This window comes from Sceloporus undulatus, chromosome 4 (genome assembly GCF_019175285.1).
Source record: "Sceloporus undulatus isolate JIND9_A2432 ecotype Alabama chromosome 4, SceUnd_v1.1, whole genome shotgun sequence".
Classification (NCBI taxonomy): Eukaryota; Metazoa; Chordata; class Lepidosauria; order Squamata; family Phrynosomatidae; genus Sceloporus; species Sceloporus undulatus.
In genome coordinates this window covers 64,232,180-64,246,453 of record NC_056525.1, presented here as the reverse complement: position 1 = coordinate 64,246,453, position 14,274 = coordinate 64,232,180, and the positions used below count along the sequence as shown (strand labels likewise).

The 14,274-nt window shown below is 41.4% G+C and overlaps 1 protein-coding gene across 4 annotated transcripts in view; it reads left to right on the top strand.

The window, feature by feature from the left end:
* Positions 1 to 14,274, top strand: part of SCUBE3 (signal peptide, CUB domain and EGF like domain containing 3) — a 177,224-nt gene that overhangs the window by 59,886 nt on the left and 103,064 nt on the right. For all 4 annotated transcript variants that reach the window (XM_042464257.1, XM_042464254.1, XM_042464256.1 and 1 more), the window contains exon 4: positions 14,000 to 14,134. In XM_042464257.1, the coding sequence (XP_042320191.1) occupies positions 14,000 to 14,134 (135 nt within the window). The remainder of the gene's footprint in view (positions 1 to 13,999; positions 14,135 to 14,274) is intronic.

The following is a 14,274-nucleotide window of genomic DNA, read 5'->3' as shown; positions in this document are numbered from 1 at the left end:
ATACTGTTTCAAACAATTTGTCCAAGTTTCAGTAACAGTGGGCTGCAAAAACATACTTTTCTGAATGTGCAACCAACGCAAGAATCATACCATGAAGGTTATAGACTTATAGAAGAGATTCATTCAGATCTCTGGAAGGAGATACCTTCCCTCTCCCAGCAACCTGTTGTGTGAGGAAGGATAGTAGAATAGAGAAAATGTACAGTGTCTGAAACAGAAAAGGGGGATAGCTGAAAAAGTGGTGGTGGTAATGGTGGGGATTTTTTTTCTAGCCCAAACTTCAGTTAGCCCCTGAGAGTTTATTGCCAAGCAAATATGGCCATTTATTTATTTATTTATTTATTTATTTTGCTTATATCCCCCCTTCTTCCAAAACGAGATCCAAGGCAATTTAACAGAAAGAGGTTCTCTAACCCCCAAATAAAAATAAAACCTTATTGGCTCATGAATCTCATTAAAATATACCAAACAAGAACACTTTGATGGATAGATGGGTGCAATTCTCAACACTTTCTATGACAGAGGAGGAGAACCTTCAGCATGCAAGCAGTCCCAATGAGGCCTGTAAAAGATGCGGGAGATACCTCTCTTCCTCCCTAGATCCTCACTCAACAGGAGTTCCCCTTGCCTATCAGAAACATAGCAAGAAGAGGGGATTCTCATCACACTTGGTCTCCCACTTTCCCACTATTGCTTCCAGTCTCAGTTCAGATACAGTGGTACCTCGGGATACGAAATACCCAGGTTACGAAATTTTCGGGATACGAAAAAATCCCATAGGGAATTATTGTTTCGGGTTACGAATGTTTTTTCGGGTTACGAAAAAACTTTTGGTGCTTTTTTCGGCTTTTTCGCACGGAATCGCGGCTTTTCCCCATTAGCGCCTATGGCAATTCGGCTTACGAAGGCTTTTCGGGTTACGAACGGTGCCACGGAACGAATTAATTTCGTAACCCGAGGCACCACTGTATAACAGTATGGAGCTCCAAGACCTGCATTATCCCTGATGGAAGAATGTGTAGGGTGAGAGAAGCTTCTCAGCCCCAAGAAAAGTGGAGAGCAATCATGCACCAGTTTCAGGAGCATTGTAATTACAACAAATAGGACTTATTTCTGAGTAAAAAAAGAATCTTGCACATGGAGTGTGCATTGTAGAATTACAGTTGGCCTTCTGTATCCACAGATTCAACCATCCATGGCTTAAAATTCTTTTAAAATAAAATCCAAAAATCATACCTTGATTTTGCCATTTTATATAAAGGACACCTTTTTATTACACCATTGTATATAATGGGACTTGAATATCCATAGATTTTGATATCCACAGGGTGTGTGTGTGTGTGTGTGTGTGTGTGTGTGTGTGTGTGTCCTAGAACCAAACCCCAGTGGATACCAATGACCTACTGTCTTAAGGGAGATGTTGTGTGGAACTGTTGTTATCCACGTCTGGATGATGATGAAAGAGTTGTCTTTGAGCAGTGCAACAACTTTGATCGGTCAAAATGACCTATCTAACAGGCTGTTTCCTGCCTTTGGCCTGATGTCTTCATAGTCTGTAATGTGGGAGACAGAAAGTGTGGGCCTGATGACAGAGCAGGATATTAAGGACTTGCTTCTTCTGAGATTTGTATATGTTTGCTTGGAACTTAGTTATTGCTAGAATAAGTTCCAGTATCATCCCTCACTTTATCCCTCATAAGATTCTGAGTGACCTTTTGAACCACAGCAGGAATTTGAGCTGTTCAAATCAAATATGGGAGCTTTAGTCTTCTGCTCGTCTGTGTTGCCTTTAATAAAATAGGCATTAGGTCTATATTCATTTTAGCTGGTAGTTTTAACTACTGTTTTGTCTTGTCTTGGGCTGAAATTAAGAATTGGGTTTTGTTTTTTTAATCAGTGAGAGTTTTACAGAGAATTATTGATGTGCAGAAGACTTGACCTGTGGAAGATAAAAATTGTATCATCAAGAAAACACACATACACAATCACATATACACAATGCTTTCCTGATTTGGTAGAACTTTCTGAGATAATGTGGCTGTAGATTAATGTGGCTAGAGATACGCATATGGAACTCCAAGGACAGGGCTTACTCGTAAGCACAAAGCTTCATATGTGAAATGTTTGTTTTCTTTGGTTAATATCCCCTTTCAACCTCACACTGCTTCAGCTTGCCCTGTCTTCCCCTTAAATTGTCTCAAGGACACTCCTCCTCATTCTGAACTGATACTGGAACATGCTGCCTGTGATAGAAAATTGTCCGCTCAGATAATGTTTTCCAGGTTGAAGTTGAATGGTGGAAGCCTCTATTACTCACATACAAATTCACGAGCCCTCCACTCCCCACAAAACTGAGGATACTAAGGGACTCATTGCCATGCTCCCTTCGGCAACACATATACTAAAAATAGGAACTCATTGCCCTTGTGGACCTTTGGTTTGAATGGTGGCAGCATGACCCTGGAATCAGACAGAGAGAATGAACCTCCTTCTAATCCATAGAACTCATGCCAAGTGAAATCAGGCTTGCTTCAAAGCTACCCAGAGGAGTGTTTAGCTCTCTGCTTGGGACTAAGAGGTCTTCTTGGGTGAAGCAATGTCAAAATGCCCACACCAGACCTCTCAATAAGGCTCAGGGAGCTCAGCTGTAAATGGTTCAGTTTTGATTCAGTAATGTTGCAGTGAACAATGTGTGCAACTTGTTTTGTCAGCTATTCCCTGTATTCCTTGGCTACTCTGACTCTTGCAATTTAATCTGACAGTTTCTGGCCTTGGACGGGGCTTAGCTTAACTCTTGGAATGCCCTAGCTAGGGCATGTAACTCCTCAACTTTTTCCATCCTTGCACATGAGGATAAATAATTATGTTAGTTTTCTCACCAGTTTTGTGTGAAAACCTGTTTGCTGTGTAGAAATATGTTTTCCTTCACAGGAAACTGTTTTCTGCTCAGAAAACAAGGATTTTGTGGGGGGAAATTTCTTTGCTCCATCAGAACACATGGCTTTTTATGCAAAATAATTCCTCCACCACATTTCAGGACATTTGAATACAGGAAGAAAATTGTTCAATATTCTCACTCTTCTTTTCGACAAGGCTTCCCAACTATCAGGAACCCCATTTTTTGAACTGGGAATAAGTATTCTTTGCATCCCTAATCCATTCTTGGTTGTTGTTGCTGTGATTGGTTTCAAATGCAAGACTGTTGATTGATATAGACTTTAGACCCCCCCCCCATCTAAATTACCTGTCTGGAGAGCCCCTTAGTTTATGGCTTCTGCTTGCCTGGCTGCTCCTTTTGTAGAATGTGACCTTACCTGTATTGAGCTTCGACTGTTAGACCTTGCTACTACCCTAGGATAGGACAGAATGACTTAGGAATTTTATTTGTTGAGTTTACAATAGCACTGATGGCCTCTGCTTTGTTCTGTAACTTGATGGCTCACCACACAGAGGAGCAGTATTAATGTCTAGGGATTCCATATTCTAGACTCAGTAGTTTCTGACATAAGCGAGAAACTAGTAAATCTTTCTAAAAGACCTATGGGAGCTGTGTGACCCTTCTGCTGTCACTGACTTGCATCTCCCATGAGCCCTACTCAACATAGCCAGTGATGAGATAATAAATAATAATAATAATAATAAATCATTTATTTGTAGCCCGCTTTTCCTGGGTAGATCAAAGCGGGTAACATGGTTGTATACAATATACAAATTGTAACAACAATCAATCAATACATCAATATAAAAACAATTAAAACAAGGTTAAAAAATACAAGCTAAAACCTACAGACTAGCTGACTCAAAAGTGCATGTGCAGTGTGCAGTGGGGAGATAACAGATGTTACAATGTCTGGGGAAAGGCTTGTTCGAAGAGGAAGGTTTTTAACCTCTTCCTAAATTGGTCAAGGGAGGTGACTGAGCGGAGCTCGCCGGGAAGAGAGTTCCAGAGCTGCGGGGCCGAGATAGAATACGCCCTCTGAGCAGTTGCAGCATGTTTTGTGTCTGGAACCCTCAACAGTTGCTTCCCGGCTGATCTGAGAGCGCTGGGCGAATTGTATGGGGAGAGGCGGTTCTCCAAGTACCCTGGGCCCAAGCCATTTAGGGCTTTTTAGGTTATAACCAATACCTTGTATTGCGCCCGGAAGTGAATAGGCAGCCAATGTAGATCTTTCAAGACAGGTGTTATGTGGCTGGTCCTGGAGGATCCAGTGACCAGTCTTGCTGCCATGTTCTGAACCAGTTGAAGCTTCCGAGTGTGGTACAAGGGTTGCCCCATGTAGAGCGCATTACAGAAATCCAACCGAGAGGTCACCAGAGCATGTACCACCGTTTCAAGGTCCCCCCGGCCCAGGTAGGGTTGCAGCTGGTGTATCAGCCGAAGCTGATAATAGGTGCTCCTGACCGTCGCATCCACCTGAGATGTAAGGCAGAGCGACAAGTCCAGAAGCACCCCCAGACTGCGAATGGAGTCCTTTAAGGGGAGCGTGACCCCGTTCAGGACAGGTGGACAAATATCCTTCCCCGGGCCCGGGGAACCTATCACGAGCACTTCCGTTTTCTCTGGATTCAAACTGAGTCTGTTTTCCCTCATCCAGCCCATTACCGACTCCAGACAGGCATTTAGAGGAGAGATGCCATCCTTGGTCGCTGCATCAGTCGGAGACACAGAGAAACATATTTGGGTGTCATCAGCGTACTGATAACACCTCGCCCCGTGTCTCTGGATGATCTCTCCCAGCGGTTTCATGTAAATGTTGAATAGCATGGGGGACAGAATGGCTCCTTGAGGGACACCAGATGTAAGCGCCCTCTTATCAGAGCACACGTCCCCCAGCTGCACCATCTGGAGTCTACCCGAGAGGTAGGAACGGAACCACTGGAGTGCAGTGCCCCCGATACCCAACTCCCTCAGGCGTTCCAGAAGGATACCATGGTCAGTGGTATCAAAAGCCACTGAGATGTCTAAGAGCACTAACAGGGACACGCTACCCCTGTCCATGCCCAGACGGAGATCATCGACCAGGGCGACCATGGCAGTCTCAACTCCATAGCCCGCCCGGAAGCCGGTTTGAAATGGGTCTAGAAAATCAGTATCATCCAAGACTGATTGAAGCTGGATTGCAACTGCCCTCTTGATCACCTTCCCCAAAAAAGGTAGCAGCGAAACAGGCCGATAATTATTATGCATCAGGGGGTCTAGGGAGGGCTTTTTTAACAGCGGTTTTACTATGGCCAATTTTAAGCTGGATGGAAATCGCCCTTCCCTGAGTGATGCATTCATTATGCGGCGCAACATGATAGTTGTCTTCCTAACACTTTGAAGGATCTTGTCCACTTCCTCAGTACTCACCGACTCAAAATGATCCAGTACAATTGAGTCCACGGAAGCTCTGGAGACCTCTACTCTGGTTCCTGGGGATAATGGGACGCGGTGACCAAGGCCTGTAGATTCTTTCTCTACAATATTGCTAAAATCCATCTATTTCTTTCGGCCTCTGCTGCCAAGACTCTGGTCCACACTCTGGTCATCTCACAACTAGATTATTGTAACCTCCTTCTGGCAGGGCTTCCTCTCTCTCACCTCCGTCCTTTAATTTCTGTCCAGCATTCAGCTGCACGCATTATTACATGCGCTCACCGCATTGACTATGTTTCTCCTCTATTATCATCCCTTCACTGGCTTCCCCTCCATATTCAGCATAAACTTCTCCTGTAGACTTTTAAAGCCCTGCACAGGTTGGCCCCTCCTTATTTATCTAACCTTCTTTCTCCTCACCTTCCAGCTCAGGCCCTCCATTCTAGTAGTCAAGGTTTCCTGTCTCAGCATAGGATTTTCTCTGCCCATCCCAGATTCATTCCTTTTCACTTGTTGCCTCTCACTCCTGGAATCTCCTTCCCCCACGAACACGGGTCATCACTTCTTTAACCAGTTTCAAAACTGAGTTGAAGACCATCCTGTTCCCAGGCATTGCATGACTATTATATGTTATTTGACGTTTTTAATTAGTTGCCTGCTTTACTTTATTGTACCCTTTCCTGTATTGTTATGTATTATTTATACAGCGCACCCTTGGTTTACGCAGGGGATCTGTTCCGGAACACACACACCCCCTGCGTAAGCCAGAAAACCCATATGCTGAAGCCCCATTCACTTGAATGGGGCTTGTGCACGCGGTGGTGCAGTGGTGGTGTGCGCGTGCTGCCCCTTGTGCCCCGCGCACTCCCACGTGGCTCTACATGAGTTTAAACGTATGCTCAAATCCGCGTATAGTGCGCCTGTTTATGACGTGGGCACACTGTATATATTATGCTATTATTTCTTAGATTGTATATCATGGGCAGGTTTACTTTTATCTATTTTATTTTTTGTATGTACAGCGCTGTGTAAATCTACAGCGTTATATAAATAAAGCATAATAACACAAGTGGTTAAGACGCTGACTCTGTTGATTGCAAGATCAGAAGGTTGGCAGATTGAGACTCAGGTGCCACATGATAGGGTGAGGTTCCGCCACTCGTCCCAGCTTCTGCCATTCTAGCAGTTTGAAAGCATGCAAATGCAAGTAGATAAATAGGTACCACTTCAGTGGTAAGGTAACAGTGTTTTGTGCAGTCATGCTGGCCACATGATCACATAGTAGCCTCCGGCAATGCTGGCTCTTCTGCTTAGTAATGGAGATGAGCACCACCCTCTACGGTCAGACATGACAACTTTGTCAGAAGGGAAATACCTTTACCTTACTCCATGTATAGCTACCATATTTCTGGGGATTTTTCTTCCTTTAGTAATTAGGTACATTCCTAGTTCTTTATTCATTAATTTATGTTTCATGATCTGGAATATCATGAGACAAGACTCCAGATTATTATGATGCTGTTTTAGAATCTTGATATTAGACAAATCAGTGAAGAGTTTCTGTAGTTTTACATGCCTTTGCTCGAGACAGATCTTCCAGTCTTCCTTTGAAACCATAAGTCTGTGAGAAAATTGTTGTCTGAAACTGTTTAAACAGCTTCTAAAATTGTCATGTTGAGAATAAATTTTTAACAATTGGCTATGACAATGTCTGTCTGGAAGAGGCCATGCATGATACTGCTTTTGTTTTTGGTCTCCACCCCCCCCCCCTCGGCATATGTGTCAGTGTGTATATTTTAATTAGCCCTTTAGATATTTGTTCAGGTATCTGGACCTGATCTGGAATTCCTTCTCTCTGCATGCTGTCATCAACCTGCTATTCTGGCTTTTCCAGAGTCCACTTCATGCCCCTGCCATTGATGTCCAAGGGGCTCAGTTTTTCCATTTAACTGTTGCGTTTGCAATGCTTGATTTCACAAGACGTTTTTTTTGGCAATGGGCCTCTTGCCTACTCTCTCTGTGTTGAGAAATTAGGTTCATTGCATTTCTGTTCTGCAGGAAGAGAAATGCACTCATTAAGAATCAGAGGGGGGAAAATTCACCTTCCTTCAGTTCAAGGTGCCAGCTAAGCAACCCATCCACTAATCTGGCCCATAATAACTCAGAGGAAATGGTATGTATTTCTGGCAACCAATGTTTCGAAAGATCATCAGGAAGGGTTTCCCAACAGGCTGAACCTCTCTGACCTAATAATCAGATTGAAATGTTTCAACCATCATACCTGAAGAATTGAAATTAGTGGCAGCAGCTCCAGAGAGACTTTTAGTGTAAATAGCTTTGTGGAAATGTATTTGTCACAGTATGAATGTGTGGCCTTCTGTTCCTGCAAAGGTGTAACATAGCGTAAAAAAGAAAAAAGACCTGCAATCTGCAACAACGTTTATTAGGAATATGTCAGATACCTGAACAAAAAGCTAGAAAGATGGGAACTTATGCATAAGAAAAAGATGATCAAAAGAGATATGATTAAACTACATATAATCATAACCAGATTAGAAGATGTGATTACTTACTTTTTCATGTAATCCTTGAACTAAGTATGGGTGGACCAAAAATTCTTTAGCATGAAAAGTGACCAGAAGCACTATGGTCAAACTACTCAGAGGTCACTACTGAAAAGCTTGACCAGAGATAATCCACATGTCAAGGCTGCAAGCCTTAGAGGACAGGTCTTCCTGTGCAAATTGAGAGGATAACCCACAGGAAGAAGCTTAAGCCTCTGGGGTATCTGTTCATTTCTTTCTGGGAGGGATACCTTCTGATTCAGAAGATGAGTACCAGATAAACAGTTTGTGCAAGTACCATTTAAGTCTTCTGACATTACTCTAGCCCTTCTAATTCTTATTGGAGAGATGTCTTGGTTTGTTCAGTTGTTTTATATAGGACAACATTCACCCATTCTGAAGTGCCAAGTCCAGGAGAACTGTAACATGTACTTATTCTGAACATGTGGATTATGCTTCACTTTGTTTTGAGTGTATTACCTCTCAGCCCTGTTTAGGACCTCAGTTTGTAGATATCAGAGGGATTGTACTGTGTGTCTCCCATCTCACCCAGCTCCCACCCCACCCCATTCCCCATGTATAAGAGTGGCTTTCTATGAGATGTCCTGTGAAAGCCATCAGGGAAGGATGCAAGCAGGATGTAATTAAAAGGCAGGCAGAATTGGGTATAAAAACTGCCTGACATTGTAATCCACATTATGGCGCGATACAGACCTCTCAAAAAGGGAGGCCTGCCGGTGCCCATTTTTCCTCCGCAGGAAGCCGCAGCCACCAAACCGCACGCCTTCCCTGCAGAGGAAAAAGAACCTGTGAAAAGCAAGTTATTTTTGCCCTTCAGGGTGGACTTCGTGAGTGCACCAATGGCGCACTTGTGACATCACAGATGCTGTGCGATGTGCGGACGCTATGTGTCCATCACGTCACAATGGTGGAGCTCATATACACAGGGAGCCGCCATTGTTACGGCGCCATGCCATACTAGGATTAGGGACCGTGCGATTGCTGCGCAGTCCCTTAACCCTAGTACAGAGCCAGCACGGCACTTTAGCACTGATGTCTCCCCAACCAAATGAGAAATTCAGTAGCTGATGATTTGGCTCAGCTGCCAAGTGGTTTATAGTGATGAGCTGCTAACCAGTCTCTTTTGTATTAGTGCAGAGCCAAACAATCTGATGGCAGCTAGTTAACATAAACTTATATTAAACACAGTTTAGTACAAAACAACTAATTACAATTGTAATATGACTATAAGTTGAAGCACCTGCTTTGAAACCTCATTTCTGGAATTATGTCTTCAAGGAGGCTTGCCTATTATCTATTCGGACATGTACCTATACAGTCTCCCATGGAGAGAGCTGAATGAATTGTCTAAGTCCTGGAGAATGGATTAAAAGGTTTCATCTGAAGTAAGAGAAAAGTACCCAGCATATTGTGTAAATCTACAGCACTATAATAATAATACTAATAATAATAATAATAATACTAATAATAATAATAAGAATACCCAGTCCCGAGGTATCAGGTCTGTGGGGATGGCAAGAGTGGGGACAGACATTTTGTGGATTTTGACTTCTATATCCAATGTATTTTTCTGATAGATCTGTTGGCACATAAGTATCTAAGTAGTCAGTTGATTATAGCACTTCTTTCCTCCAATGGTGTATTTTTAACATTTTCAACTAATGATATTTAGACGTGTTTTCTAAAGTTGTGACAGGCAGTTTGCTTCCATGAGTGCTCTTTTATAGATAGAACAGGAATAATAGAATCATAGATGGACCTCATAGAATCATAGATGGAAGAGACCTCAAAGGCCATGGAGTCCAGCTCCCTGCCACACAGGAATACACAATCAAAGCACTTCCAACAGATGGCCATCCAACCTCTGTTTAAAGACCTCAAAAGAAGGAGACTCCACCACTCTCTAAGGGAGTGTGTTCCACTGTCAAACAGCTCTTACTGTCAGGAAGTTCCTCCTAATGATAAAGTGGAATCTCTTTTCCTGTAATTTGAATCCAATGCTCAAGGTCCTGTTCTCTAGAACAGCAGAAAACAAACCTGCTCTATCTTCAGTATGACATCTTTTCAAATATTTAAATAGGACTATCACTTCTTAAACTTTTCTTCTCCTGGCTAAATATACCCAGCTCCCTAAGTTGTTCCTTATACAGTAGGTATCATGTGGGAGTGTGGCCCCAAGGTCAGTTTTGCAACTGAGAGCCATCTCCCAGACCAACCCCTATTGCCATCATGGAATAATTTGGAGGAGAAGAATTGCTATTCCTTGAAAACTCAAATTGTAAACATATTGTATTTTATTTATTTATTTTGTACGTTGTCTTTTCCTAAATTGGACCCAAGGCAGTTCATTAAAAATACTTTAAAAAAGGGACAATTTTAAAAATGCAATTAAAAACACCATAGTAATATAACAAGTTAAAAATATAAGGCCATTTATCCGAGTGGTTAAGTCTTTATAACTCATCAGAGGCAACACATTCCTGAGCTTAAATGAGATAATAGACATTTTTTTTATAGCCAAATTTTTCTGCCTTAGATTTTCTTACATTTAGGCTTACATGTATTATGTCTTTCTTATAGCTTGGTTCTGTTAAATTAAAATGGAGAAGAGGACAAGAGATCAGAAGAGTAGATGGAGGGTTGAGTTGGCTTACAATTAATGAGTACTGAGTACAAGTTTCTCTGCTCCAGAAAAAACATCTATTAAGTTTTACGTTCTTAAAAAAGCCAAAAAGAAAAAAAATCTGAAAGTTTCTCTGATCAAGATTGTGAAAGCTGCCTTACTTAACAGTTTGCTCAGTTTGATCTTTCTCTCAAAAAATAAACATCCCCTCACCAAAACCAAAACACAGTTTTCTCTTTTAAATACTCAGATTGTTGCAACACAAGAAATTGTAGCTGTTCTTTTGTTGTGCTGTACTGTGTCTTGAGTTCTCAACCAGTGGTTCTCGTAGATCTTAGCATCTTCCTCCGAAAAAGAACTGCTAAGGCATATCTGACTGGAGTTTGGCAGTCAACACTTGAAAAAAGTGTATATAGGAAGATTGTTTTAAATTGTCTCTTTTTAACGCACCAGTCAAAGACGTTACAATGTTTATTTGAAAACAGCCTTACTGCTGTTGATCTTGGCAGCATTGCTTCCTACTGCTGAGTGTTGCTTCATTCAAAGTAAATGCTTTTATTGAATTTTTTTGGCAGATAAGGAATATGTATGTCTGACTCAGCTGAGATTAATCAGAGAAGTGTGTGTGTGAGAGAGGGGGGGGGAGAGAGAGAAAGAGAGAGAAAGAGAAAAGACTATTTCTGTACATTGTCTTCTCACATTAACTTAAATGAGTTTCAGGGTTAGTTTTTTTCCTTTTTATATAATCAAAAAGCAACTACGACTTATCTTTTGTGATATTCTGATGTAATTAAGCTTATCCCCCCCCCCCGAATGCCCCATGTGAATGTTTATGTATGCACTTATGTGTATGCATACAGATATACCAAGGATGGGCAACTTCTGGTGCCCCATTGTTGATCTGCATTTTCCATCAGCCCTCAGTATTGGCCATGCGGGCTATGACTGGTGGGAGTATCTGGACAGCATCTGGAGGGCCACAAGTTGCTTGCCCCTCACTTAAAAGCTAAAAGTTGCTAAGCATGACAAGAGAAGGACATCAACTAGCTTGACATCAAGATAGATGCATGCAGAGTCCAGTTATGACACAGGTGCATGAAAGCTCAATCTACCTGTTCATCATTATGTTGTCTGGTTTAAGTGAATTGTGAGAAGGGGAGTGTGCTAATCCCACCTCCTCCATCATCATACTCTCGTGTTGATAGCAACAGTCTAGAAGAGGAGAGTCTCTATATTTAGAAGGTTTCAGCACAGTTGGGAACTCTAAATTCAGGGTTGTTGTGTGGAAAGTGCTCAAGTGTCAAAGTTGTTGTGTGCCCTCACGTAATTTCCAGTTTATGGTTATCTTAAAGCAAACCTATGAGCTTCTCCTCCTTTTCAGAGGATTGCTCCCTACACATGGAGAATATAGTGGAGGCACTGGAGCTAATGTTCTCCCCTCTTTGAGTGTTTACTTAAATACAATGACATATTGCTTGTGTAAGGCTATGGCCACAAACTGGCTGGATATTAGGCACTGACATTATTATGGATGGGCTTGTGTTCAGAAAGTGAAATGGGCAGGCAGAATGGAGGGAAGGGATAAAGACCTTTAGTCTTTTCCCTACTGATATTCATCATCATCAAAAAAACTTAAGATGTTTCATTAACAGTTATTTTTATTGTAGCTAAGAAATAGCTATTCTGCAATAAGATGGAAGTGAAGTTAAAATACGATCCACATAGCAGTCAATACACTGTACTACTGTATCGTCCAGCAGTGCCTTTTACCAAGATCCAGAGTCTTTATATGTCTACTAACAAATGAGTGCTGTTTTGCCAAGATGAATGAATTAATTGTTAAATTTGTTGTTGTTGTTTAAACTAAAAATAAGGAGAGGAAAACAGTGATTGTTCCTACCCTTACCTTTGTGGAAGTAAACACTGGGACAGTTTAGAGAGCCTGTTCATCACTATTCTACATACCTCAATAAGAGACAATAAAATAGACTGAACTGACAAACAGGAACTGTTTAAATCACAGATAGCACTTTGCCTATCCACTGCTACTGCATCTTATCTCCTTCCCAAACCCACAGTTCTAAGATCCTTAGCTCTTGACTGTGAGAGATCTAGTACTATATAGTACAGGGAGAATTCCAAACTCACCAGACTACAAATCCCATGGTTCAATGGAATGGTGCTATGACAGTTAAAATGGTACTGAACTGCTAAAGCAAAGTGTAACTTGGTAGTGTAGATATATTCCAGCTCTGATTACTCAGAAGACATCAAAATGCAAATAAGCTAAGGGTTGTGTAATGTGAATGATCTGCAAAAGTGAGTGAACAACAAGAACAAAAGACAATTACAGAGAAAAAGCTGGGGTCATCATGTCTGTCTCTGTGCACTACAACAGTGTTTTTATTAAAACTAGCTAGGTGTGGGAAGATTGTTGGATGTTACTGGGGATATATGTTGTTTATTTTATGGTATTATTTTTGTATGTTGTGAACCGCTATGATCTACCTAGGAATAGCGGTATACAAATAAAAATTTATTATTTTATTATATTATTATTATTATTATGATACATGAAGTATGCATAGAAGAAGGACCATGAGTGTTAATGGAGGGTAGACAATCCAGTGTTAGATGTGGTGGTTAGGATTTACTTTCTTTTCCACATGATCTCCAAGTATGGCACTCTATTTTTATCCAGAGGAATGAATTTATTTTTGAAGAAATGAACACTACTGGTTCGGAGACTAACCCTGGTTCCTTGCCCCCAGTAGTCTTTTTCCGCATTAAGAACCCACTTTGCTCTTGTCTTCATAGTTCTATCATCATTCTATTTGCTTTTGTTTTTACGTAGGGGCATTCTAGAAAATTTGATTAGTTTAACAGAGTATTGGGCACTGAATTTATAAAAAGAGATTTTAATATTACTGTATGTCTCTTCTTATAGTCTAATGTTCTTGTGTATAATCCAAAATTAATCTTGTGTATGATCCAAAATTAAGTGACCAGACTATTGGCTGATGCGGGCTTTAGAACTCATATGCCACTGGACTTGTTCCAACTAGACTGGCTTCCAGTCTGTAGTAGGATGGTTAGTTTGGTGGATAGATGAAAGAGGGCCTTTTTTTAGCTGCACTTCCGTTAAGTCCTTTGCTACAGAAGTCAGATTGGCTCCATCCCTACTGAATTTTAGACTGCTAGCCAAACTTACACTGGTTCTGCCAGGCATTTGATGGATATTAATATTGTATTGGCTGTTCTTAAAGAATCATTTATTCCAGTTTTTATTCTGTTGTGTTGCATTGCTGCACTGTTTTAAATTGTACATTGCTGTAATGGCGCTTGTGGGCAGAAAATCTATTTATAAATAGTTTAAATAATAACAATGACTAAGAATCAAATTGTCCCCATTCTCTCCTTTGCCTCCTGGAGCAGATGTGGATGAGTGTGCAGAAGGGAACGGTGGCTGCCAGCAGACCTGCGTTAACATGATGGGGAGCTACGAGTGCCACTGCCGCGATGGTTTTTTCTTGAGTGATAACCAGCACACCTGTATCCAGCGTCCAGAAGGTTGGTCTTTATGGTTTAATATTTCCTTCCCTCAGTATTATTTTCTTTATCAGTTTAGAGATGGGGGGAAAAGATCTATAAACGTTGATATGGACAATATAAGGCTTTAAATTGTAAAGCATCTTATCATATGGGTGGAG